This window comes from Physeter macrocephalus, chromosome 19 (assembly GCF_002837175.3).
Source record: "Physeter macrocephalus isolate SW-GA chromosome 19, ASM283717v5, whole genome shotgun sequence".
NCBI lineage: Eukaryota > Metazoa > Chordata > Mammalia > Artiodactyla > Physeteridae > Physeter > Physeter macrocephalus.
Genome location: NC_041232.1, coordinates 25,093,807 through 25,120,127, shown reverse-complemented (window position 1 = coordinate 25,120,127; position 26,321 = coordinate 25,093,807). Strand labels below are relative to the sequence as shown.

Genomic DNA, 26,321 nt, shown 5'->3' with positions numbered 1-26,321 from the left:
TGTCTTGGCTACTGTAAATAGTGCTGCTATGAACATTGGGGTGCATGTATCCTTTTGGATTATGGTTTTCTCAACTGGATTTCTTTCACAGCACCTAATACACAGTATCTTGCTCTTACCAGATACTCAGGAAATATTTATTGAACAAACGTCAAAACTTAGCTCCTTGGAAATCACTGCGCTTGGAACTTTTTTGCATTAAGACAATGAAGGTTCCTGATAAACCAAATTATGTTTTCCAAGAAATGTAATCCTCTAACACCTTAATTGATCCAGAAAAAGCAAGTCTACTTTCTTGTAAAATGCAGTAGAAATGAAACAAGGAGGTCTATTTTACTTTAAAATTACGTCAGCAAGAACAAAAATAAGTGAAGCAATATGGCAAAATGCTAACAATAATTAAATTTAGGTGCTGTGTATGTGACTGTTTATTGAACTACTTTCTTTTCTAAGCTTGAATTTTTTTCACGACAAATGGAAAGAAATACTGCATAAGAGATATAAAAAAGTATTTATTGTTATTGGACACCCCTATATGTTCACTTTGAAAATCTTTATTACCATTCAATACATACAAAATAATATCTGTAGCACACATGGAAGGTATAACCAGATGAACAACCTTGAAACCTGTGCCAAAGAGGGGCGACATTCCTGATAATTTCCATTTCTGTCCATGTTCCTTCCCATCCTGTCCACTCGACCCCTCAGTCAGAGGTTGCCAATGCCTGAGTTTCGTGTTTATTATTCCTTTGCTTTAACTTTTAATTGAGGTGCAACTTACACGCAGTTAGTGCACTAATCTAAAGGATATGGATTCATTTTACAAATGTCTGCACTTGTGTAACCACTGCTCAGCTCAAGATGCAGCGCTTTCCCAGGCCCCAGAAAGCTCTCGGGTACTCTCCTTCACTCCTGACAATAGAACCACTACCCTGGCCTCTTTCTCCATAGATTGGTGTTGCCTGTTCTTGAACATTATAAAAATGGATCATACAGGGACTTCCCTGGCGGTCCAGTGGTTGAGACCCTGAGCTTCTACTGCAGGGGGCGTGGGTTCAATCCCTCGTCAGGGAATTAAGATCCCGTGTGCCACATGGTGTGGCCGGAAAAAAAAAAAAAAGGATCATACAGAGCTCAGTCTCAGTGTCTGGCTTCATTCAGGAAGAGATATGTCCATAAGATTCACCTATGAGATCACATCCTTCCCTTGCTTTTGCAAAACAATCTTTGCATAAATATATAATATGTGTATGTACGTATTTGTATGTTCATATACGTAGACATTGTGTTTTGCTTGTTTTTCAGCTTTATAAAACTGACATCTTAGTGTACAAAAAACACAACACAATAGCATAAGAAAGCTGTTGGTGAAGGTAAATATAAAGACAAATACAGAATATCACTGTAATGGTGGTGGTAAATCACTTTTAATTCTAGTTTAAAGTTACAAGACAAAAGTATTAAACAATAACTATAACTAATAAACGTGTTAAAAAGTACACAGTATGAGTAGATATAAATTGTGACAACAACACCATAAAGTGTGTGTGTGTGGTGACAATGTAAATTAGTGCAGCCACCACTGAAAACGTTCTCGTGGTTCCTTAAAAAACTAAAAATAGAATTACTGTATGATCCAGCAATTCCACTCCCAGATGTATACCCGAAGAAAACGCAAACATAAATTTGAAAAGATACATGCACCCCAATGTTCATAGCAGCATTATCTACAATAGCCAAGATATAGAAGCCACCTAAATGCTTACCAAAAATAAATGGATAAAGAAGATGTAGTATACACATATAAAATGCAATATTACTCAGCCATAAAAAAGAATGAAATATTGCTATTTGCAACACATGGATGGACCTGGAGGGTATTATACTTAGTGAAATAGATAGAGAAAGACAAATACTGTATGTTATCATTTATATGTGGAATCTGAAAGATAAAACCAACCAATGAATATAACAAAACAGAAACACAGATATAGAGAACAGACTAATGGTTACCAGTGAGGAGAGGGAAGTGGAGGGGCAAGACTGGGATAGGGGATTGAGAAGTACAAACTACTACAGATGAAATAAAGACACTACATGGATATATTGTACAGCACAGGGAATATAGTCGATATTTTATAACTTTAAATAGAGTATAATCTATAAAAATATTGAATCACTATGTGGTACACCTGAAACTAATATAATATTGTAAATCAACTATACTTCAATTGAAAAGAAATATGTGTAGGGGGGAGGTAACCATAGGGCTTTTGTATGCAACTGAGCATAAGTTGTTATCAGCTTAAAACTGGCTTTTATAACTACGATATTTTATGTAAGTCCCAAAGTAACCACACACACAAAATTACCTATAGAGTTATACAAAAGAGAAAGAGAAAGGAATCAAAGCATAGCAATATTTTAAAAATCAACAGACCCAATAAAGGAAAAGAGATTACAAGATGAACTGAAAGCCATGAGCAAAATGGCAAGAGCAAATGCTTCCCTATTAGTAATTATGTAAATGGCTAAATGTAGATCCACAAATGCAAATGGATTAAACTTCCTATAATTGAAAGTCATTGAACGGCTGGCTGAGTGGGTAAAAAACCCAGACCCAACTGTGTGCCACCTGCTATATGCTGCTCTCTTTATTTTTATTTTTTATGTTTATTTTTTTGGTCTACATTTAAGTCTAAAAAAACTTGTTTATTTTTCTAATGTAAACTTTTTTTAAAGATTTTTTTTCATGTAGACCATTTTAAAACTCTATTGAATTTGTTACAATACTGCTTCTGTTTGTTTTTTTTTTAATTAAAAAAATTTTTTCCCCACATCTTTATTGGAGTATAATTGCTTTACAATGGTGTGTTAGTTTCCGCCTTATAACAAAGTGAATCAGTTATACATATACATATGTTCCCATATCTCTTCCCTCTTGCGTCTCCCTCCCTCCCACCCTCCCTATCCCATCCCTCTAGGTGGTCACAGAGCACAGAGGTGATCTCCCTGTGCTATGCGGCTGCTTCCCACTAGCTCTCTATTTTACGTTTGGTAGTGTATATATGTCCATGCCACTCTCTCACTTCGTCCCAGCTTACCCTTCCCCCTCCCTGCGTCTTCAAGTCCATTCTCTACATCTGAGTCTTTAGTCCTGCCCCTAGGTTCTTCAGAACCACTTCTTCTTCTTCTTTTTTTTTCTTTAGATTCCATATATATGTGTTCGCATATGGTATTTTTCTCTTTCTGACTTACTTCACTCTGTATGACAGACTCTAGGTCCATCCACCTCACTACAAATAACTCACTTTTGTTTCTTTTTATGGCAGAGTAATATTCCATTGTATATATGTGCCGCATCTTCTTTATCCATTCATCTGTCGATGGACACTTAGGTTGCCTCCATGTCCTGGCTATTGTAAATAGAGCTGCAGTGAACATTTTGGTACATGACTCTTTTTGAATTATGGTTTTCTCAGGGTATATGCTCTCTTTAGATTTAAGGACACAGGCAGGTTGAAAGTAAAGGAATGGAAAAATATTCCAAGGGTCAGCCGCACGCCATGTTGCTTCAGGTGCTTCAGGGCTGTGGGCATGCGGGCTTCCAGTTGTCTCTGAGCTGTTTTACAACTCATTGTAAATTGCAGGTAACTGACAGACATGGGAATTCTTTCTTATCCACAGAGGTTCAGTTATCTTCCCTCCACCCCAGGGGGAAAAATACAGATTTTCCTCCATTTACATATGCATTTCAATACTCCTTATCTCTAAAGGTGTCTTTTTCTTTTCTTTCTTTTCTTTTTGGCCGCACCTTTGGACCTGAAGGATCTTAGTTCCCCCGGCCAGGGATTGAGGGAACCGTGCCCCCTGCAGTGGAAGCTCGTGGTGTCTTAACCACTGGAAGTCCCTCTTTATTTTCTTTTGAAGTTTCTAACATCTGCCTGGGTCCCTCCTCGAGCAAAATCTTTAGCACCTCTTCTTTTTTATAACTCTGAATCGTGACTTTTCCTTCTTCGATCATCTTTCACAGTAGCGTTTGTAGTCCTTTGCAGCTTGCTCTTCTCACTAAACATCGTGTCACTGAGATCCGTCTGCGCTGTCCAGCAGCAGCTCACTCTCCTCACGGCTGCCTAACACTGCCCTGTAAGATCTGTCCCAGAACCATGATCCGTTCTGATGACGGACATGTAGGTTGTTTCCAGATCTTGGCTGTTAGGAACGGGCTGCTACAAACACTTTCGTTCATGTCTCCTACTGTCCGCTGCCAGAGTGTCTCCGGGGGACACACCTAGGGGTGGAATTGCAGAGTAACAAAGTATGCAAAGCTTCCGCTTTACCAAATCATGCCCACTTGTGCTCCAAAGGGGTTGCAGGGGGTCACACACCCGCCAGAGTCCCCTGACCCATGGGCCCTCCCTCCTAATGCCAGCCCGAGACAGCACGCACGCTGGACAGTGTCCGGTTCAAAGAGCACCTCGTCGCTGCCTCAAATTCCAGCCTCTTTTGTGAATCGACTGCTCATATCCCAGCAGGTCGGCCCAGGGTGGAGGAGGGGCTGCCCCTGGGGCTCAAGTTCTCTGCCATCCCCTGTGCCTGGAACAGAACGTGGAACGGAGTAGGTGCTCCGCAAATAGTTCTGCGGTGAATGAACATGGGGGTGAGTGCCTACTGAATGCGTGTGCACGCAGGCCATGTTTCCCGAGACCTCAGGCACCTCTGCTCTGTGCTGCCGAGGTAGGAGAGCAAAGCTGAGGGGCCTGGGCCACCAGGCATCTCTAGCTTGGGGTAGGGGCGGAAGGATGGAGCTCCTGTCCTTCCCAAGTCAGTCCTACCGCCTCCCCATCCTTCTGCTTTGCCCAGGGCGAGAGCCCACTAGCTGTTCAATGGCCCCTTCGTGTGTGCTTTGGGTTAGGAGTTGGAAATCACATCTCCTGTTTAGCATTACTTTGATATGCCTCTTTTTTTCCCCCTTCTCTCTCTCTCTCTCTTTATTTTGATATGCATCTTAACTGTCTAGGGCCAGTATCTTGTTTTTCTGCATACTGAATTCCCTTCAGGGCGCACCATAGGTGCAACTGCAGCGGCTGTTGGCTGTTGGCTTTATGGCCGCAACATCCTTGTTTCCTGAAAAGGCAGGCGACATTCTTTGTCCACAAACTGATGGGGGTGAGAAGTTTTAGGACCGCCTGGAATCAAACAGGCATCTGTACCAGATAGGTAAACCACATTCTCCAAACCCTCTCAGGGGGCACTCTCCTATCGCCTGCTAGTTCCATTCTTGATAAATGATAGACTTTGCTACAGGCTCCAAATCAATTTGCCTGATACGTGGCTTTTGTAGGCCAATTACCTCGGGGTCCCCGCAGGTATCCGCTTGGCTCTGTGCTCCTGGCAACTCCCCCACTCCTCACCCCCTAGCCGCCATAGCTGGTGACCCCAAGGGAAGAGTCCAGCCCAGCCACACTGCAGAGTCCACACCTGGGCATCCCTGGGCTCACCTGGAACAGGTGGTACTCAGCCGCCAGGACCTACCTGATGGGCTTTTGCAGGAACCCCTTTCCCCTGCCCAGACCAAGACAGGCCCCCGGGTCTCAAATCCAGATGCCCTCAGGGACAGGGCAGAGCCTCTGCAGGAGATGGAGGGTGCAGGGCATTGCACACGCCCCGGGCAAAGCCGTCACATGCATTTATGCTTTTGAGCAGCAGACTGTCTGGTGAGCTGGTGGACTGGAACTGCTCAGCTCCAGCCTAGAGGTCAGACCCAGTCAGCAGCCCTTCCCTGGGCACAGCTTCTGGGTCGCGGTTGTGTTGCAGGAAGGGGGACCCCTTCCAGGGCCCGAGAGTGGGCTCTTGTCTAACACGCGAACATGAATTGTCCGAAGAGACACGCGTGCTGACGGAGCAAGAGACTTTGTTGGGGAGGGGCGCCCGGGCGGAGGGCAGCAGGGTAAGGGACCCCAGGAGAACGGCTCTGCCACACGGCTCGCGGTCTCGGGTTTTCTGGGGATGGGGTTAGTTTCCGGCTTGTCTCTGGCCAATCACTCTGACTCAGGGTCCTTGCTGGTAGCGCGCGCATCGCTCAGCCAGGATGCATTCCAGCGAGAAGGATTCTGTCCTTGCTGGTGGCGCGCGCATCGCTCAGCCAGGATGCATTCCAGCGAGAAGGATTCTGGGAGGTTGGTAGGACACACGGACTGGCGTTTCCCCTCTCCTTTGGGCCTTTCCCGAATTCTCCCGGTTGGTGGTAGCTTGTTAGTGCCACGTTCCTTACCGGGACCTCCCGTTGTAAGGTAACTCACGCAAGTGGCTACTACTGGCTCTGGCCAGGGCGGGGGGTTTCGGTCAGTGGTTCCCCTAAGAGTTGGGTGGAGGGGCGCGGGAAAGGCTGAGGAGCTTTACTCTTCCAGACCTGACCCAGGCTGGGTGAGACGGCATCTCACGCGTCTGCACCCCTGCCGCGCTCTCAGAAGCCCACTCGGGTTCGCCGGTAAAGCCTGCGTTAGACTTCTGCGTCTACACCCCGGAGGACTAAAACCGGGGCTCAGCAAACACCCACCCCCACATTCATAGCAGCGTTATCCACAGCTGCCAACCCTGATGTCCGTCCACGGATGAGCGAATAAGCCAACGTGGGCCACCGTACAAGAGAACCTGATTCGGCCGTAACAAGGGATGAAGCTCTGATTCACGCTCCAACACGACTGAACCTTGAAAACATGTTACATTAAAGAAGCCAGACGCAAAATGACGACTATTGTGTGATTTCCTCCCAGAGGAGGTTCCCGGAAGAAGCAAACGCACGGAGACTTAAAGTAGATTCGTGATGGCTGAGGGCTGGTGAGGGGCTGGGGGTGACCGCTCAGGGGCACGGAGATCCCCTCTGGCGGGTAGAAATGTTCGGGAGCTGGGTGGAGGGCAGGTAGGCACCGGAAGGGTACTCGGTGTCACTAATGATACATTTTGTGTCATGTGTATTTTAGGGCACAGTTGTTGAAAAAGGCATGAGCTGAAATGAAGTATGGATAAGTGAAAAAGAACGTCAAATCTACATTGTCAGAAACACTACAACAGTTTCAGCGGGGAGGCGACATAACCTGAGGTGTGAGCTGCGGTGTGGCCAGCGCCCCTACAGTTGGGCATCTCACCCTACGGCGGGGGGGGCCTGGGCTCAGAAGGAAAGAGACCCTTGAATTTCCCCCCAGCTCCTCCCCCACTGCCCGGCTGCCTGTGTCCACCTGGAGGGCCACCTGGCCTTGGGACACCATGGGTCTGAGCGTTGCCTTCCTCAGGGACGGTCAGAGGTGCACGGGACTGGATGTCAGATGTGCCTCTGCCGGCCACCCTCTGTCCCCTCCCGGCCACCTGCCGCCCCCTGCCTCCCAAGCGCCCACGCCCAGAGCTGCCCCCTCTCCTCCTCTTCGTCCTGCCACCAATAACCAATAACATGATAAGTGCAGCTGGACGTGCCTGGGCCCTGGGCTCGCATCCGCCTATTGGAGCTGGGTGACCTGGGTCAGCCACCCTGACCTTTGGCCTCTTTCTGTTTCCCCCGCCTCTCAAGCTGGCTCCGGCCTGAGGCCTTTGGCCGTTCCCCCCGCCTGGAGCACTGCCCCCATGCCCTCCCATCCTGGAGGCCTCACTCAGATGTCGCCTACTCCAAGAGGCCCTCGGGGACCATGTGGTCGAAGGCGCCCCACGTGCCCACCCCGAACACGGCCGCCGTGGTCGTCTCCACCTACACCGCTCCTTTCATTGATGGCGGCACTGCCTTCTCTCTTCTGCCTCTGGAATGAGAGCTCATGACGTCTGCTGGCATCTCGGAGTCCCTGAGACCCCAGGAAAGGGGCCAGGTGTCCAGGGGCTACGGTGCCCATGGTGCAGCCTGGGACCTTCTTGGGGTCCCCGAGCCCAGGCACTGTTAACGCCACTCCTGGTTCACAGAGCTCTTCCCCCGCTTCCCCTCCGTGGAGTTTGTGACACCGTGTGCTCTCCGGCTTAGTAATACTTCTGTGTTCAGTCAAATCTAAATGCCACTGATAGTAAGACCCCCAATTCATTTACGAGCTGCTAGAAAGAACACAATGTTGTGGGTCGTACCTTTGTTTTTGGGGTTTTTTTTTTTGGCTGTGCCTCGCGGCATGTGGGCTCTTAATTCCCTGACCAGGGATGGAACCCGTGCCCCTGCGGTGGAAGCGCGGAGTCTTAACCACTGCACCGCCAGGGAAGTCCCTGTGTTGTACTTTGACCCTCCATCAGTTTTAAGACACATCCTGATTTCACGTGAAAAACTGTTCACCGAGGACTCAGTGAAATTCGGTCACAACACTGGCAGGCTCTGGCATTGCACCTGTGCCCCGGCCGGTTCCTCTCCTCCGGGTGTGGTTGTTCGTTTAATCCAGCCCACGGGGCAGGCAGGTGCGCTTATCCCCAATTCACAGACGAGAAGCAGCTGAGTAACTGGTCAGAGTCACACCATCAAGGAGAAGAAGAGCAGGCGGGAACGGGGGCCTGGCCGGGGGACCCACGCTCCCGACAGGCACGCACCTGGCTCCCCACCCCCCGGGCCGCTTGCGAGGTGGGACAGGAGGCCTCGGAGGCTGCTAGTGACTTGCTTGGCACCCCAAGTGCTTCTAGATGGAGCCTGGGAGGAGGGGCAGCCGGGGGCTGCGCTGGGGGCCGGGCCCCCGGAAGGGCAGAGTCCAGGCCGGCGAGGCCACACGAGTCCGGGCAGAGGATGGCCTCAGGGTCCACGCTGCCGTGGCCTGGGGCCACCGGGGGCCTCGCCGGGGTGATGCAACCTCGGCCGGTGGCCACCTCCCTGGGCGGTGACTGTGAGGAGGGCAGGCCCTGGGAGCTCCACATTCCATGACCCTCTGACGGTCCCCAGACAGCCCTCAGCCCTGGCTGCTCCGCGCAGAGCCCCGGGGGCTCCGTCCCTTCCGGAACTCCCGCCCCTGGTTCACGGCCTGCGGTCACCACCCATTTTCCTTGCTATCTGCTCACTTTCCCCACAACCTGCACCCACCTGGACTCCCATCCCTGCAGCGCATCCGTCTTACCTTTACCCGTTGGTTCCCGGGCGCGATTGCGAAGCGGGTCTGACAGTAAATGCCACGGTGCAGTCTGTCTCGGGGGCCCGCCCGTGTCCTCCGTGGGCTCGGTCAGCACTTTGCGTCCTGTGCCCCTGTGTCTCTGTGACACGGACTCTGCCGGGCAGGGAGTGGCCGCGTTGTTTAGGAATCGCTTGTTCACGTCTCACGTGTTATCACTAAACAAAGGGCCAGGAGACCTTGAGGCTGCTGAGCAGCGTCTGTCTGCCGAGTCCGCTTCTCGGGTCTCCACCTGGTGCTGATTCGACGTCCTCGTGTTGCTCTCCGCAGTCAGCCAGGCGGCCTCTGCTGCACCGTCCCTGGGCCTCCCGATAGCTGACCGCAAGAGGCTTACCTCTCCCCTCTGAAACCAACACTGGACGGAGAGAGATTCAAGCACCACGGGCCCCAGGAGGGAGTCATGATTGAGGGAGGCTCCGGGAATGGAGCTGGTTCCAGTCCCAGGGAGTCCACCCCGAGTCCGGCGCTGCACTCCGGGTCTGGCCTAGAACGAGGGGCCAGTCGTCCAGGTCCATCCAGGACAGTCCTGGTTTTCATCCAAATTGAGCGGCCGCCCTCCCAAAGGCCGCTTCCTGGGCCAGGAGGAAGAGGGGAGTTCTGAGATGGCACAGGGAAAAGAAGGCCCGGCCCAGCCGCCAGCATGGGGCCTGGGTCCACCTGCGGCATTTCTGTCATTCGTTTGTTCACTCGGCAAACATTTAGTAAGCCAGAGCCATGGCGTTGAACAAAATAGGCCAAATCTTTACGCTCTAGTGGAGAGGAAAGACAGCCCACAAAATACAAGCTGAGAATATAAACTGACTATGGAGTGGGTCAGATGGTAGTGGGTGCCATGGAGAAAATAAAGGAGGGAAGGAGTGTGGGTGCGTTTATGGGGAAAGAGGGCTGTTTGCAATTCCAGGGAGGTGGTCAGAGAGGCACTACTGCAAAGGTGACACTGGAGGCACCTGCGTGTGCAAAGGCCCTGAGGCAGGAGCTGTGGTCTGGGAGGGGCTGGGTCAGAGTGGCTGGAGCGAAGGCGGGGAGGGGAGATGGAGGGCAGGGACGAGGGGCCAGATCTAGGCCATGGTAAGGACTGGGTTTGTACCCTCACACTCACTCCCTAGGCCAGGGGATCCACGGGAAGTTTGGAGACCAGAAGGATCTGGTCTGATGAAGCTTTTCACGGGTCCTGTGGTTGCCGTGTGGAGAACAGACGGGAGAGTGGCCAGTGCGGATGCAGAGGACAGTTAAGAGGCAGAGCGGATGGTGGCTTGCCTGGGGGTCAGAGGGGCCGATGGGCCGGGCGGGAGGTGAGAGCAGGGTGATGAGGTCTCCGCCCGAGCCACGGGGTGGCCTGCTGTCCGCCTGCGGAGGAGCAGGCCTGGGGTGCACAGGCCCTTGGTTCTCCCATGCGAAGGGGAGCGGTGTGGCCAGTCGAGTTTTCCAAGATGGGCAAAAGTCCTTGGCTCTCACACGGTTTCTCAGACTGTGGACCGACACCTGTCACCCACTGAGAGGTGGGCTCTGTCCCCTTCCCTTGGGGCCAGCGGGCATGAGACCAGCAGAAGTGACCTGTGGCTTCCGCTCGGCCTCCTGGGAGGCCTGCCCTTGGCACTGGCCGCCACCGGGTAAGGAAGCCCAGGCCAGGCGGCGGCTCCAGAGACAGCCAGCACCACCGCCATGCGGGTGAGGAGGACGCGGCCCTGGTCACCGCCTGGCTGCAAGTCCACGACGGCCCCGGGTGAGAGCCCAGAAATGGGAGAGGGCAGGTGGGAGTGCTTGCTGTAGCCTCGAGCTTCCCCAGTGCCTGAGGAGGCAGCTGTGCTGGGGTCCATCTGCTCTGGTTTCCTCTCGTTTCTCTGGACGCACTGGGGTCCTGTCACCCTTCGTCCACTCCGAGAGGGCAGGGGCTGCAGGGCCAGCAGGAGCCCAATGCCCAGCTGGGGCGGGAGGCCCACGGGCAACAGTGGCTAGGGACACCTGGGAGCCGGGAGGACACCGGCCCAGCGCTGGCCTGGCCCCAGAGCCCTGGAGGAAAACCCACTCACCGGCCTCGGGGTTCCAACGGGGGGCACCTGCGCAGCTGTCCCATGATCACACCCCCTCCCCACCCAGGGAGGGCCACAGCAGCTTGTGAGCAGGACCCCCAGGGCAGGACCATCAGGGGTTCACTCCCAGCTCCCCCACCCACTACGTGCCTGAGCTTCAGCAAATCACTGCTCCTCTCCGAGCCTCAGCTTCCTCGTCTGGAAAGTGAAAGCAAGCACATTCCCTCCCTGTGCCTGTGAAGCGCAGAGCAGTACCAGTAACTGCACCATCATGATTCTTATTCTTTAGCGCGAGTCACCCAGAGCCTCCTAACCTCCCATAATTTGCTCCTAGGAAAGGTGGCAGGAGGGGACGAGGTGCGGCTGGAATCTGGGTCCGGACTCGGTCCCATCCGAGGGGCAGCTGCGGTGCTGGGGGCCCCTCTCCCTGTGTGTTACGGGCTGAATGTCTTGTGTCCCCCCAGAGGTCGTATGTTGAAGCTCTCACCCCCAACGTGATGGTACTTGGAAACGAGACCTTGGGAGGTGATAAGCTGAGGTGAGGTCATGAGGGTGGGGCCCTCACGATGGGCTTAATGTCCCTATAAGAAGAAGAGACCAGGCTTGCTCTCTCTGCCATGTGAACACACGGCCAGAAGGTGCCATCTGCAAGCCCGCCCGGAAGCAGGCTCTCACCAATCTGCCGTCACCGTGGTCTTGGACGTCCAGCCTCCAAGACCGTGAGAAATAATTAACTGCTGCTTAAGCCCGCACTGTGGCTTTTGTTATGACAGCCTGAACCAAGACCAGAGCCTCAGTTTCCCCACCTGTAAAATGGGCGCTAGAGCCGAGACCTTCTGGTCCCAGGGGTCCCCTGTGTAGATGCGTTTTGTATACTTGATACCCATGCACACAGGCGTATGAGTGTTTGCCTACAAGGCCCAGTCATGCTGAGGTCAGCCAGCACCTGGGCCTCCACGGCTGACCTCGCCTGGGGTCTGTGCTCTCACCGGTGTGGTGTGAGCCCTCTGATCTCCTCCTGAGGGATCTCTCTGGGTCTGTCACCATGGCTGCAGGCTCCCTGGGGGATCCACAGCTTCTCCAAGTGGAGCCAGCACAGCTTGGGGTGAAAATAGAGACTTCTGACTGAAAACCCAAAATTTTACATGAAAGCTCCAGGTGTTTAAATAGTCACTCACCTAAAATTGAAAATTTTATGTGAGCATAATATCATTCTGTGACATTACTACCAGAGATGCAGAACCGGAATTGAACCATGGGGACACTTGAGGCCGCTGGCATTGAGGGACAGTCTACAGGACAGCCAGCCTGTGACCTTCACGAGGGCCAAGGTCATGGAGGTCAAGGGAAAACCAAGGCTCAGGGAGCATAAAACCTCGCAACAGCTGAGTGTGATGCTGGGTTGGGTCCTGTCAATAAAAGATGTTGCTGGGACAAATGCACAAACCAAGTGGGGTCTGATGTGTCCTATTATTTCTTGATTTTACAGAGACTGGAGAGAAAGTCCTAGTTTGCAGGAAATACACAGAAAAGTGTCCGGGGTCGTCAGTGTGGTCCCAAATAATTTAGGTAAGAAAAAAAAAAAGTCTTGTACTCTACCTGCATCTTCTCTGTATATATGAGACTATTTCAAGATGTAAAACACGTGTGTTTATAAAAAGATGGGCTCAAGCCACGTATTTCCATGGATTTGTTCAGTGCCCAGACCCCTGGATTGCAGCCCCTGGTGGGAGCAGCTCTTGCTGCTACTACTTTTACTGCTAATTTGTCCTTTAGGACTGAACACAGAGATGCACCACTTCTGTGTCTACTGGTTACTTCATGTGAGACAGAATTAGTGGGAACGTTTTATAAAATGGTCTTTGGCTTTAACACAAGAGTAAGACCACCACCCACCATGAGAGAGCCTGGGTTCTTGTAGACCCCGTCCACTGCCGTCTCTGACCCACGGGCTGTGTGCCCAGGGGACACTATCTGAGCTGTTTCCCCAAATCCACGAGGGCCTAGGACTGCCCCCCGCCCCGCAGGCTGCTGGAGAATGAAGTGGGACCACGCGGGGCCGCCCTTGATGAGCAGAGGTAGCCTGTTCCCCCAGGAGGGACCTTTAGTCCACCTGGTGTGGTCGGATGGGTGGAGACCCTTCCTGGGTCCGAGGACCAGACGGCCGACAGATGGGTGTGGGATGCGGCCTGGCCTGGCTCAGTGAGCATGGGGCCTGGCCTGGAGACTGCCTGCCTGGCCGTGGCATCCAGACATCCCGGGACGGGCCCTGAGCCTGCCTCTGCTACCTGGGCATCAGGAAGGGGTGGAGGTGTGCAGCTGCGGGAGCCTGAGCTCTCTTCTGAAGATGCGAACGCTTCTGCCTCACCCTAGAGCGGGGGGCGGGGGTGATAACTTCCCACGAGGCAGGGAATGAGCACTGATCAGTCACTCCCTGCCAGTGAGAGCCGGCAGGCAGCCAGGGCTTCTGGGAGGGGTCGCCCTCCCGGGTGAAGGGGGTACAGCTCCCACTCTTTGCCCCTCCGGGAGGGAGAGCAGTGGCGGCCGTCCTGGCCTTGGAGCCAGGAACGGAAGGAGCAATGGGACGGAGCCGCCTCCCTGCACTTCCTGTTGGGAGGCCCTCGGGGGCATTCGGGGTGGCAGGCAGCGTCCCAGGTGCCTCACCCGAGACCTTGTCTCGCTCCGCACGTCCCGCACTGAGAGCAGTACCTGCACGTGCAGGTAGGCACTCCGTCCATCAGGGAAGGTTGGGCGAACGTGCCAGAACCCCAGGTCCTGAGACCTGACCCGGCCCGACCCCTGCCTGCGGGCAGGAGGCTCGTTTCCCTGAGCTGGGCCTCAGCTTGTCCATCTGTGAAATGGGCGTCATGACCCAGGGGTCACGGGGTCGTCAAGGAGGCGCTGGGCAGGAAGGTGTTGGTGACCGCTGCACAGGCCTTCCTGGAGGCCCCCCACCCCAGAGTGCAGGTGGTCTGGGGCCAGGGCTGCAGAGCCCCTCGAGGCCCCGGAGGACGCCCACGCTCGGACCTCCTCGGCGCGTCACGGAGCCGAGCCTGAGCCGTTACAAAGCAGGACGAGATCGTGTTTGTCCGAAACGCGTCACAAGGGAAGCCCACCACGGCCCCAGCTTGGGGGCCCGCCCGTGGAGGCGGCTGCCCCGGTCAAGGCAGCCGGCGGGCCCGCTGGGACCAGGAGAGGAAGCCCCACGGGCGGGCGGCAGCACCAGGGGCGGCTTTGCGGCAGGTGATGGGGAGGGGGTGCCCGTGGGCCTCCGGGCTGCTCTTGCCAGGGCCTGCGGACCTGAGGTAACGCCCCCAGCCCCGCCTACCCCCGGCTCCTCGGTCAATCTCCGCGAGATTCAGTCACTCGCTCGCTGAAAGGACGGCTCCCGGCCCCGGCCCGGCCGGGACGTGACGCAATCTCCCCAGGGGCAGAGGGCAGGCGGGCCAGGCGGGCGCTCCCCCTGCATCCGCGCCCGGGGAGCAGCGCCCTCTGCTGGCCGCGTCGGGGAGGCTGCAGCCGGTGGCCTCGGCCCGGGGGCCGGTGGCGCCGTCCCCACCTGCAAGGCGGGGTCCGCTCTGCAGGGACGCTTGGCTCAGGCGCTGGAGGGGCGGGCATCAGTCCTTGCACTTTGTGGCTCTGGGCCGTGGCCCCTTCTGTCCTGTCGCAGGCCAGCTCCGAATGTCACAGCGCCAGGGCCCGGGCCGCCGTCCACAGGAAGCTCAGCAGCGCGGCCAGCAGTGGGCCCGCGGCCCGCGGGGCTGGGGCGGCGATGGAGGTGCAGGAGCAGACCTCGTAGGCGTCCTCTGAGCGGCTGTGGTCGCGCTGCCCCGGCCGGGCGTCTGCGCCCTCGGGGTCAGCGGGCGGGTCCCTGCAGACCAGCCAGTCCCGGGCCGTGGACTGCGGGTACCCGGGCGCCACCTCCAGCTCGCCGTCCAGCACCTTCCAGTACTCCTTGCCGCGGAAGAAGTAGGCGGCACCTGGGGGAGAAGAGGGCAGGCAGCTGAGCTCCGGCCGCTGCAGCACGCGGGATTCGGTCTAGACGGCAGGAGGACGGGATGCAGAGAGCTGCGGGGCCAGTGGGAAGGACGGACGTAGACCGTCTCAGGTGAGAGTCAGAGTCTTGGTCTCAGCCTCCGGGGAGCCCATCTGTGGGCACTCAGAGCATTACAGGCCTGGGGAAGCTCAAGGAGCCGCCTGGAGGCAGGGAGATGGATGAGATGACCTCTGCTTTTTCCCTACTATTTATTTACTGAGGGCCTACTATGTGCCAGGCTGTTCTAGGTACTGGGGACATGGCTTTGCAAATAGAACAAACGAAACCTCCCGTACGGGTGGAGCTGCCCCTGTGGGAGAGTGCTGTACTTCTCACTGCAGCCAGGGGGCGCTGCAATGACGTTTGGGCGGAGGCCTGAAGCCGGTGGAGGCCTGAAGCCGGTGGGGAAAGTGTTGGGGCGAACGCACGGCAGGTGCAAAGGCCCTGGGGTGTGTGTGTGTGTGTGTGTGTGTGTGTGTGTGTGTGTGTGTGAGCGCAGGAGGCGAGGCTGCTATGGCTGGAGGGGTGACGGGGGCGAGGAAGGGACCCCGAGAGGTGAACAAGCGCCAGAGGGGGCGACCCAGGGGCCCCTCCGGGGGCGGATGGTGTCTGCGGCGGGGGGTCGGGGGGGGCGGGGCAGACGCACGCATCTGCCCCTGGATCCCGGCTCCCCAGGTGTGGAGGCGGAGGCCGCCCCGGACTCGCCCTTCCCCCGGCGCCCGGCTCACCATCGGACCAGCGCATGGCATCGTCGAGCATGCTGGGGATGCCCCTCCACGGGGGGCTCTGGGCGGGGTGGCCGGGGTCCATGCGCCGTGTGTGCTCATCGTAGCGCCAGTACAGCTGGTCCTTAAAGAAATAAGTCTTGTCATTGTGGGCCCAGGAGAAGGCAGCATCGACGCCGCCCGGCGGGAGGCCGAAGTCCGAGATGGGCCGCGGGTATCCTTCCTCTACGTTATTGTCCTTAAACACCCAGTATCTGTCTCCTGGGGGCGAGAGAAAGAGCCGTGGGCCGGGGCTCGCCCAGCCCGCCGGGCCGGGGCCCCAGCCCTTGCTCCTCCCGCAGACGGACACCCCGATGCGCGGTGCCCACGGTGTGACTCCCAGGAGGATTCACTGAGCGCCTGCTGTGCTCCCAGCAGGGGTCCCACACGTGCCAGCAGCCTGGGGACGCGGGGCCAGATGAGGCGGCCACGTCACAGACCGGGGGCAAGACTCCCCCCTCCCACCCCGAGAAGCCACTCTGGTCAGCGGGGCCTTGTCCGCTTCTGCTGTGAGGCGGGCTGAGCATGTTCACGGGCAAAGCAGGAAGGGCACTGGGTCAAGGCCCACGGGACCTGCATGTGTGCAGCCTTGTCAGATTACACAGAAGCAGAGGTTTAAAGATCACCACGAACTTCAAATCTGCATGTAAAGCCTTTGGAAAATGGTGTGATTAAGATCCTTGTTGGGTAAATCCTTGACTTTGTGCTCTGGAAACATCCTTAGCTGCTCTGCCACAGAAGGGTGGGAATTAAATTTGGGGATGTGTTGTCATGTCCCCCACTCCCACCCGGGTTTAGCAACAAATCAACCCTGTTATTTAGAAAACAAATGAGGGAATTCCCTGGCGGTCCAGTGGTTAGGACTCTGTGCCTTCCCCCTGCAAGCTGCAACGTGCGGCCAACAAAACAAAACAAAACAAAACAACAAATGAAAAAAGAAACGAAACAAATAAAAACAGAAGATGTAAATGAAAAAGAAGCAAAACATTAACAAAATCTTTGGCTGGACAGAGGACTGGAATAGACATTTCTCCAAGGAAGATATTCAAATGGTCAGGAAGCACACGAAAAGATGCTCAACATCACTAGTCATCAGGGAAATGCATCTCAAACCATAATGAGCTACTGCCTCACGCCCACTGGGATGGGCACGACCAACCCCGCCCCCAGAAAACAGCAGGCATAGGTGAGGATGGGGGAATTGGGTACCACTGGTGGGAATGTAAAACGGGAGCAGCTGCTGTGGAAGAGCGTCTGGCAGTTCCTCAAAAAATTAAACATAGAAATAGCACAGGATCCAGTAACCCCACCCCTGGGTATCTACACAAAGGAATTGAAAGCAAGTTCTCCAAGAGCTATCTGTACACCCATGTCTACAGCAGCATTATTCACAATAGCTAAGAGGTGGAAGCAACCCAAGTATCCATCGACAGATGGTAAAATGTGGTCCATCCATACAATGGAACACTACTCAGCCTTAAAAAAGGAAGGGAATTCTGACACCTGCTGCAACGTGGATGAACCCTGAGGACACTATGCTCAGTGAAATAAGCCAGTCGCAAAAAGACAAATCCTGTGTGGTTCCACGATATGAGGTCCCTAGAGCAGACAAATCCGTGGAGACAGAAAGTAGGCTGGGGGGTGCTGGGGGTTGGAGGAGGGGGATGGGGCGTTAGTGTTTCATGGGGACAGAGTTTCAACTTTACAAGATGAAAAAGCTTTAGAGATGGACGGTGGTGATGGTTGCATACAGTGTGAAAGTACTTAATGCCCCTGAACTCTACACTTAAAAATGGTTAAGACGGTAACTTTTACATTGTGTGTGTGTGTGTGTGTGTGTGTGTGTGTGTGTGTGTGTGTATGTGTGTGTGTCTTCACCACAATTAACAATAATTTCTAAAATATCATCTGTCAGAGACTGGCAACACCTGCAGGGAACGATGGCGCAGCGGCAGACAGGGCCCCGTGCAGTCACAGCGAGGAGGGCTGTGAGGCTTTCCTCTGAGTGGGTACACACGCGGGGTGACGCTGCCAGGGCAGCCTGACCTGCTCCAGCTGAGGCTGCCAGGCAAGTGCACAGGCCCCAAGTGCCCACACTGTCTCATATTTCGAGTCTGGAGCTGTGGTTTCTCGTGGGGATCTCCCGATTTTTAAATGGTAAGAAATAATCCAAGTGACTTAGAAGATGCCAGACAGGTCCCCCCACCATGACTGTGGCTGGTCCTTGACATCCAGCCTGGGAGACGGTGATTCCACTGTCAGGGGGCGCGTCAGGGTGAGTGTGGAGGGGTCGAGCCCAGGCACCACACAAGGGAGGCCAGGCTGGAGAGCCTGGGTCAGGGCAGCTTCCCTCTGGGGAGCTACAGACCCTGCACCCCCAAAACACAGCTGCACGTACCTACAGCAGTGCGTGAGACTGAGGAAGGCTCACAGCCCCCGAAGCGCCCACAGAACTGGCAGGGCTCACTCTCCTGCCGCAGGCGGGGCACCCTGCCTTCTCCCCAAAGAGACAGCATGCTCCTCAAGGGCAGGAACCACCACCCCAGCCCAGCCCGGGAGCGGGGCTGTTGAGGGTGAAGTGACACCCCTCCTCCAGTGGACCTGTCACCCTGGACTGAGATGGGAGAGCAGTTTCCCCCTGCTCTTAGACTAAATCCAGCTCCTTCCCACGGCCCCTCGGCATCGACCTGCACTTCTCACCCCCCCCCCCCCCACCCTTCACTCTGATCCAGCCTCATCACCCTCTTCTAGGTTCTTTCAATCAGCAAGACTGTTCCTGCCTCAGGGCCTTTGCACTGGCAGCCCCCTCCGCCTGGTATGCTGTTCCCTCAGGTCTATCTGAAATCAACTCCCTCATTACTTGCAGGTGCTTATTGTGTGTCCCCCGCCCCAGAATGAGGGCAGGGATTTTCATGTCTTGCCCGCTGTGTGCCTGCAGGGCCTACCACAGTGCAGAGCACATAGCACGTGCTCGATAACTACAAATTGGTTGAGTGCACAAATGAATGTGATACTCTCTGCTCTGAGCTCTGGACCCACAGAGCAAAGCACAGGACGGGCCTCCTGCGTGGACGCGAGCTTTGGGGGTCCTGGGGAGTGCGGGCTGCGGCCCCCGGTCAGCGATGCCCGGTAGGCACCCAGACGGGGGGGGCTCCCACCTTTGAAGAAGACGATCTTGTGATCACTGGTGCGCTCGTACACGGCATCCACGCTGTCCAGGTGCAGCGGCAGGCCCCGCCAGAAGCGGTGCACCTGTGCCGGCTGCAGCGACACCAGGTGCCGGTCCCGGGTCAGCCGCCAGAAGTACTTGCCTGGGGGGGACACAGGGGGTGGGGCTGCAGGTGGCCGGCCTGGGGCCCAGAGTGGGGTCTGCTCTTCTGTCTGCCGGCCGCTGGACCCCGAGGGGTTACCTTTGAAGAAGAAGGCCTCTCCTCGGATCTGGGCCACCGCGTCAAAGTGGGCGCTGCATCTGTGGGGTACGTCCTTCCTGGGCCTGGGGGCAGAGAGGGGGCTGGGCTGGGAGGCAGGCCCACTCCGAGCCTCCCCGGGGAGCTGGGCTGGGCAAGGCCATGGGGACAGGCCTCCCCGAAGGACCCTGCACGCCCGCATCACCGCCTGCAGGCCCAGTGACCCCAGCAGTTTAGTCAAGAGAGAAGAGCAGGTGAAACAGCCCCATGCTCTCCGTGCAGGTTGGAAGATGGATCACTGAGCGAGCGTCAGGGAGCGCGTGGATGAGCAGGCGCTCTCAACGCTGCCGGCAAAGCACCGAGAAGCCAGCTGGGCACTTTCTACAGAAACGCTGAGCGTGCGTGCCGGGACCCCGATTCTGAGTCTGGAGCTCTGTCCGCGGACAGTACTCACAGCAACATCATCTGTGACGACAAAGGGTCAGGAACTTCAATGCCCACCGATCCAGGACTTAAAAACAGGGCAGGGCACACGCGTACCACAGTGCAGCTCAGCTCCGAGACCCAGGCATCTTCCCAGACACGGAGGCCTCCCCGGGCCCTGGGGCCGGAGCTGAGGCACAGAGCAGCACAGGAGACATCCCACTGGGCTCACGCATGTACATCTACACGCTTGGCTTTCTATACACGTGTGGAATCTCTCTGGAAGGACACGCACACGCACACGCACACGCACAAATGGTTGCCCCAGGGAGGGGACTGGTAGGTCAGCGGTGAGGGCTAACTTTTCGCGGTGAGTGCGTTTTGTGCCTCTGGAATCGTGCACCACTGGCAGGTGTTACTTATGCAATAAATAAGTGCAATGAAGAACAATAAAAACACAAGTTAGAGCAACATCTGTTGACCTCAGTGGAAATTCACCACATACAGCTGAGTGAGAAAAGCATAAAAACATCCCATACTTGGAAAACCAAACCTCAAAACAAAACAAACCACGGAAGCCTAAACACACAGATTTCTGTTTGTATTTTTGAGTTTAGTGTCTTGTGTGAGCGTGAAGGTGTCAAGGAGGCGTGCCAGGCTGTGAGGGCAAAGGTGGGAGGGGTGGACGGGGACGCCCCCCTGCAGATTCTGTGGCACTTGTTCCACTGGGGGATGGCGGGGGAGAGCAGGCAGGCCCTGACTGCTTTCACCACAGGGCCAGACGAATCCAAGGCTGGGCCTTAAAAGGCGGACAGCTGCTGCGTGGCCTCCAGCACTGCCAGCCCTCCGGATGCTCCCTTGGGACAGCTACTCTAGGAATCCAGCCTCCGGCACGGGACACAGATGGTGCCCAGCTGAGCCCCGCCTTCGAGTCAGCCCAGCCCAGGCACCAGACCTGAGTCGAGATGCCCCCAGATGATTCCAGCCCCCGGCACATGTTCCCAACACTGTGGAGCCGACCCCCGACCGTGCCCCGTCCACGTTCCTGACCCACAGAACCCACGAGCCTAACGATACAGTGGTGGTCTCATGCCGTGAGGCAGGGCTGCTTGTTACGCAGCCGTCGACGACTGACTGGGACGAAGGGTGAGAGGAAACCGCACGTTGGAAAGTCAAGGCCTCTGCACGGCTCTGGGCTGGGGTGAGCGGGGGTCCCCTCCACTGCCTGTCCGTAAGAAAAGAAACGAACTGTCCCTCAGGGCTCAGCTGGCCCAGAAGAGCCACAAGCTCAGGACGTGGAGCCACTGCTGGGGGCCGTGCCGGCTGCAGAGTGGAGACAAGGGGCCCACGGCTTACGGGGTGCTAGAGCCATCATCAGGGGCCTCCGGCAGGAGGGGTGGCTCCTCGGGCTCCGGGGTGTCCAGCTGTGCCGTTGGGGACACGGACTCCCGCACGCCTGTGGAGACAAGGAGGCCGCGTCGGGCCCAGCACACCCGCCTCCCCGCAGACCCCACCACCCTTCCCGGAGCCGCCCGGACGGAGCCGGGGCCATCGGGTGGGTGGCACTGCGTCTTGACCGAGCCGAGCGCCGGGCTGCGGCGGTGAGCAGGACGGGGGAGGCTCCCGTCCCCGGAGCCAGAGCACCGTGATGCGCGAGCAGAAAGCACAGGTGCCCCCCTGACCTAAAGGAGGGTTTACCGGCCTCCCGCCCCAACTCCACTCCTGGGTACAGACCCCAAATGACAGAAAACAGGTGTTCGAACAAAAGCTGGACGTGAATGGGCACAGCAGCATTGTTCGTGACGGCCAGAAGGTGGAAACGGCCCAGATGTCCACCAGCGGACGAATGGATAAATAAAGTTATTCAGCTGTCCAGGGGAACGGATCACTGATGCCTCCCATGACGGCGATGACCCAGGAGAACACACGCTAAGTGAAGGCAGCCAGGCACGGAAGGCCACACGCTGCATGATTCCATTGATGTGAAGTGTCCAGAAGAGGCAAATCCAGAGAGACAGAAAAGTGACGAGTGTTTGCCGGGGGCTGGGGAGTGGATGGCAAGTGACTGCTAATGGGTGAGGTGGGAGGCGGGGGGGCGGGGTGAGAACGTTCTGGAAGTGGAGAGAAACGGCGGTTGAACAACATTGTGAATGTACCAAATGTCATTGAATAGTTCGCTTTAAAGGGGTAGAAATCGTAAATTTTACTACAATAAAAAACATCCACAGATGTCAGAGGGTGATAAGCGCTGGGGCAACAGTGAAGCGGCGGCGGGGGGGGTGTCCAGGCGGAGGGGAGAGGCTGCGACGTGCCACGAGGGGAGGCTGGCCTCCGAGGGGAGGCACTCGATCCCAGGCTTTTAGAGGATTTGCTCTGGCCGCTGTGGGTAGGGGCGGACTGGCGTGGGGTTAGGGAGACCGGCGTGGAGAAGGGGGGTCACTGGGGGAGGGTTCAGCCCCCACACCTGGCTCTCGCGGCTCCCGGGACAGACCCCCTTCTGCCACATGGCCTGACGTGTGCCCAGCAGAAGGCGCCCCGGAGCGGGCCCGGGTCAGTCCTGGCTCAGCGCTCCCATCTCTCAGTGGGGATGTGGTACCTACTTCACAGGTTGTGAAGACTGGATGACTTAACACCTGTAAGTGCTTTGCGCGGGCCCTGGGTCACCGTCAACGGCAGCTCTCACAACCTGAAACCGTGTGGGGATTGGACGTAGGATCCTGCCCGGGGCTCTGAGATGAGCTCCGTGGAGAGGGCAGCAGGGCCCCAGGTCCTAGGGACCCCTGGTGACACAACGCACCTGCTTATTCATTCCACACGCACCGCGGGGCGGCCAGCGTGTGCCAGGCGGTCCCAGAAGCCGAGCACGCAGCGAACAAGACAGAACCAGCCCTCTTCCGTGGGGTTCTGTGCTCTGGGGGTCCCCGGCATGGCTGTCCCCATCCCCGGGTGACCCGTGACGGCTCTGGGGGGAGGACTCACCGTACAGCTGCCAGACGCGCACCCTGTCCTCGTAGGGGAGCCCGTAGCGCAGCGGGTCACCCACCGGGCCCTGGTAGTACGGCTGCATGATGGAGCGTGTGGCCGCCACGTGGCTCAGCCCGATGGCATGGCCAAACTCGTGGACGGCCACTGCGAACAGGTCCATGCCGTGGGCATCTGGGGACACAGGAGCCAGTGAGCCCAGGGAGGCACCGCCAGCTCCTGCTGGGCCACGGGGACGGGACCCGTGGGGTGGGGTGAGATGAGTCCACCAAGCTGGTGACAGAGGAGGCCCCGGTCCTGGACAGACGGGTCCTGTGGAGTCACCAGGGCTCGTCTGCTTCCTAGGAGGCCCTGTGGAGTTCACAGGGGCCTCTCGGGCCCTGGGGGTCTCTTGGTCTCCCTCACCTCCCACGTGCCCCTCACAGTAAAGTTGGCCAACTATTCTGTACAGGCCACATGGTAAATATTTCAGGCCTTGCTGGCCATCAGGATCCCAAGTTACAGGGGTCACTGTAAGCTCCCTCAACCCCACAGCACTGAATAGATTCTCCAGGCCCCATAGGACGGGCCTGGGCTCCCATCAAGGCATAAAACCCACAGGATCTACGGGGCCACTTCTGGCTCCTCCAGCTGGGATGGGCTCTCCAGCCTGGGATACAGACTCACCCCACAAGGCCCCCGTCTCCCCCGCCCATACCCACAGCCTGTGCCACGCGGCTCTGCCCCTCCTCCCGCCTTGAAGCTAGGGGCCTGCGACTCCTTTGACCCATGGGACTTAGCAGAAGTGATGGCGTGCCTAGGCCTGCAGAGGCCTTACAAGCTTGCACTCCCTCTTGGGAGCTGGACCAGGGCGAGGAGAAGCCTGGCTCACGGAGTCATGTCCCAGGCCTGCGAGCCCAGCCCGGGTCCGCCAGGTGGGTGGCCCGTGCCAGAGACGGCTGGTGAGGTCAGCCTGCAGGAGGACGCAGAGCTGTCCTCCTGAGCTGGACAGGTGCCCACGGCTTTGGGCAGGGGAGCCGTGGCGGTTTCCTCTTCCTGGGGGGCTCTGTCGGGGGCTGGGGGTCATGCGGGGTCCCCGGGGCCACCCCAGCCCGGACGCACCCGAGGAGCGGAACGTCCAGGCCTCGTCATCGTCAAAGTGGGTGTCCCCTGCGGTGTGGCGGTCGCCCGGGAAGAAGGCGTGGGCCACCGCGCCGCCGGGGCCGTCGAAGGGGTAGCGGTCGTTGTGGTCAGCGGTGGAGAAGTCGATCTGGATGTCGGCGGCACTGCCGGCCACCTCGTGGAAGTTCAGGGGCGTGAGGTCGCTCCAGACTTTGAGCGCGTAGTGCATGAGCGCGCGCACCGTGTCGCGGCCCAGGGCCAAGTCCCGCGGGAACGTGCGGACCCTGGGGCGGGCGGGGTCAGAGCCGGGTCGGTCACGGGGACAGGCCCGGTGCCCCCGCCCCAGGCTGGACTGCGCTCCCTGGAACAACCTGCCCCGGGGGGTGGGGGGCACCGGGGCCCTTATTTGGAAATGGGGTTTGCAGACGTAACTGGGTCGAGGATGGAGATGGTTCATCCCGGAATAGGGTGGCCCCTAAATCCAGTGAGTGTCCTCACAACAGAGAGAAGGGGACACAGACATGGAAGGAGGACACGTGAAGATGGAAGCGGGGCTCAGAGCCACGGGCCCAGGGCTGCTGGCAGCATTTGGACAGGGGCCGGGCCGGATTCTCCCTCACAGCCTCCAAGCGACCTGCGACCCCCGGATCTCGGATTTCTGGCCTCCAGAAGCGAGAGGATAAATTCCTGTCTCTTAAGCCCCGTCTGCGGGTACTCGTTTTGCCCCCCCCCCCCCCCCCCCCCCCCGCAAGGCCAGGCCCGGGGGGGCCCCCCCCCCCCCCCCCCCCGGCCAGCCCCATCATCCTTCGTTTAGGCACTTCGCTACACAGAAGAGCGGGTATAGCAAAACGTCAAGCAATCAGCCAACCCCCCCCCCCACCCAGAGCCCTGGAAAGGCCAGGCCAGGTGGCGCCCCGCCTGCCCACCTCCAGGACAGGTTCCTCTTGCTCCACTTGGTCGGGGCCGGAGCCTGGCGCCTCCTTCGAGCCGGGGCTGCAGCCGGGAGGTCAGGGAGGGAACAGCGCGGGGTTCTCATCAGCGCCAGGGTGGCCTCATCTGCAGGGCGGACGGGCGGGCGGGGCTCAGGAGCCAGGCCCAGCGCGCGCTCACCCCCAACCTGGGATTCCCAGCAGCTCCCCGAGAGCTGGCACCAAGCTCCAGTCCCGTCCCCCTCGCTCCCTGCAACAGGTCTGGGGGGACGAGGCCCAGGCCTCCAGCTATGTCGGGCCCCCCTGCCAGGGGTACGTCCACAGACCAGGATGGGGGGCTTTCAAAGCATTTACTAACGTACGGCAGGGCCCTGAGCAGTCGGAGGGGGCATGGCCCCAACTCGGACTGTTGGCCGATGTTCCCTGCGTCTCACGGGACACACACCCGACCGGTTCATTGCGTGACACACGCGTCTACTCCTGAGAGGCCTGGGGACAGACACGTTTTGATCAGCTGGCCCTTCGAAGAGTCTTTACAAAATTGGAATTTGTGGCCAAAATGTAAAAAGTGGGGTGCTCACATAACCCCCCCAGATTTCTGGTTTCTCTTGGAAAGCGGGCAGTTTCAACAGCACAGGCCTGGCACCCCAGTGGGGCGACTCAGCTGGGGCGTGGGTGGCCAGACCCCACTCTGACAGTTGGCCTGCCTGGCCCGTGGCACGGAGTTTGAGACCCCACTGAAAGTGTGGAAAGGGGGTCTGGGTGCGGCTGGTACACACTCACCCCCTGTTGTGCCCGCGGCCGGGGGACAGGGAGGGGATGATGGAGGGTTCCCATGCGGCGGGACTCCTCCCTCCCATCCCAGGACAGCAGGGCAGGCTGGAGGGGGCAGTTAGGAGGAACTGGGCTCAGCTCACCCATCTCCCACTGCACCCTGAGAACTGACCCAGGACGCCGGTGGCCTCCAGGCCTCCGAACCGCTGCATGGCCACGATGGCCTTGGACAGCTCCTCTGGCGTCTGCAGCTGCCCCGTTTCGGGGTTTGCTGGGGGCAGGTAGCCGAACCTGCTCAGCCACTCCTGCGGGCAGAGAGTACAGTGAGGGGTGGAGGCGGGGCTCAGCCCCACAGAAGAGCCTCCTGCCTGGGGCCATCACTGCGGGGAGGGGCAGGTCTCTCTTAGCCCTGATCAACACTCCAGCCCCTGCCCAGCAGCCCACAGGGCGTCTCATGCTCCTTCCTTGCCTAAGTGTCTTAATAAACTTGATGCCCCTCAGATGGGTGGGCTTGAGCAGTGCACAACCTGTGCGACTGCTCATGGCAGCCTGCCCCACCTCACTCCTCCTGAGGCAGCAAAATGCCCAGGGGACACTTAGGGAAGTGAAATTTTTAAAAGGTTATTTAACATCGTGAGTGCCAAATTCAGGCCCTGAGCTGGCTTGTGAGGCAGCAGTTTAGGACCCAAGGTCTGAAACCCACGCTGAGAAGGGCAATTGGCTCAGAATCTGGTTGTAGGAATCTGCTTACGAGCTGCA

At 57.2% G+C, this 26,321-nt stretch overlaps 1 protein-coding gene across 2 annotated transcripts in view; it reads right to left on the bottom strand.

Annotated features, from left to right (window-relative positions):
* Positions 1–14,212: 14,212 nt before the first annotated feature.
* The window catches only part of MMP17 (matrix metallopeptidase 17), a 30,091-nt gene continuing 17,982 nt past the window's right edge, over positions 14,213–26,321 (bottom strand). Inside the window, exons 2-10 of one of the 2 annotated variants that reach the window (XM_024120873.3) lie at positions 25,735–25,867; positions 24,786–24,915; positions 23,860–24,143; positions 22,756–22,932; positions 21,133–21,232; positions 19,357–19,439; positions 19,105–19,257; positions 15,911–16,168; positions 14,213–15,126 (exon numbers count right to left, since the gene is read on the bottom strand). In XM_024120873.3, coding sequence (XP_023976641.2) covers positions 14,831–15,126; positions 15,911–16,168; positions 19,105–19,257; positions 19,357–19,439; positions 21,133–21,232; positions 22,756–22,932; positions 23,860–24,143; positions 24,786–24,915; positions 25,735–25,867 — 1,614 coding nt within the window. In that variant the 3' untranslated portion in view covers positions 14,213–14,830. Of the gene's footprint in view, positions 15,127–15,910; positions 16,169–19,104; positions 19,440–21,132; positions 21,233–22,755; positions 22,933–23,859; positions 24,144–24,785; positions 24,916–25,734; positions 25,868–26,321 lie in introns of both variants that reach the window. The other variant, XM_055080257.1, reaches the window with a different exon arrangement.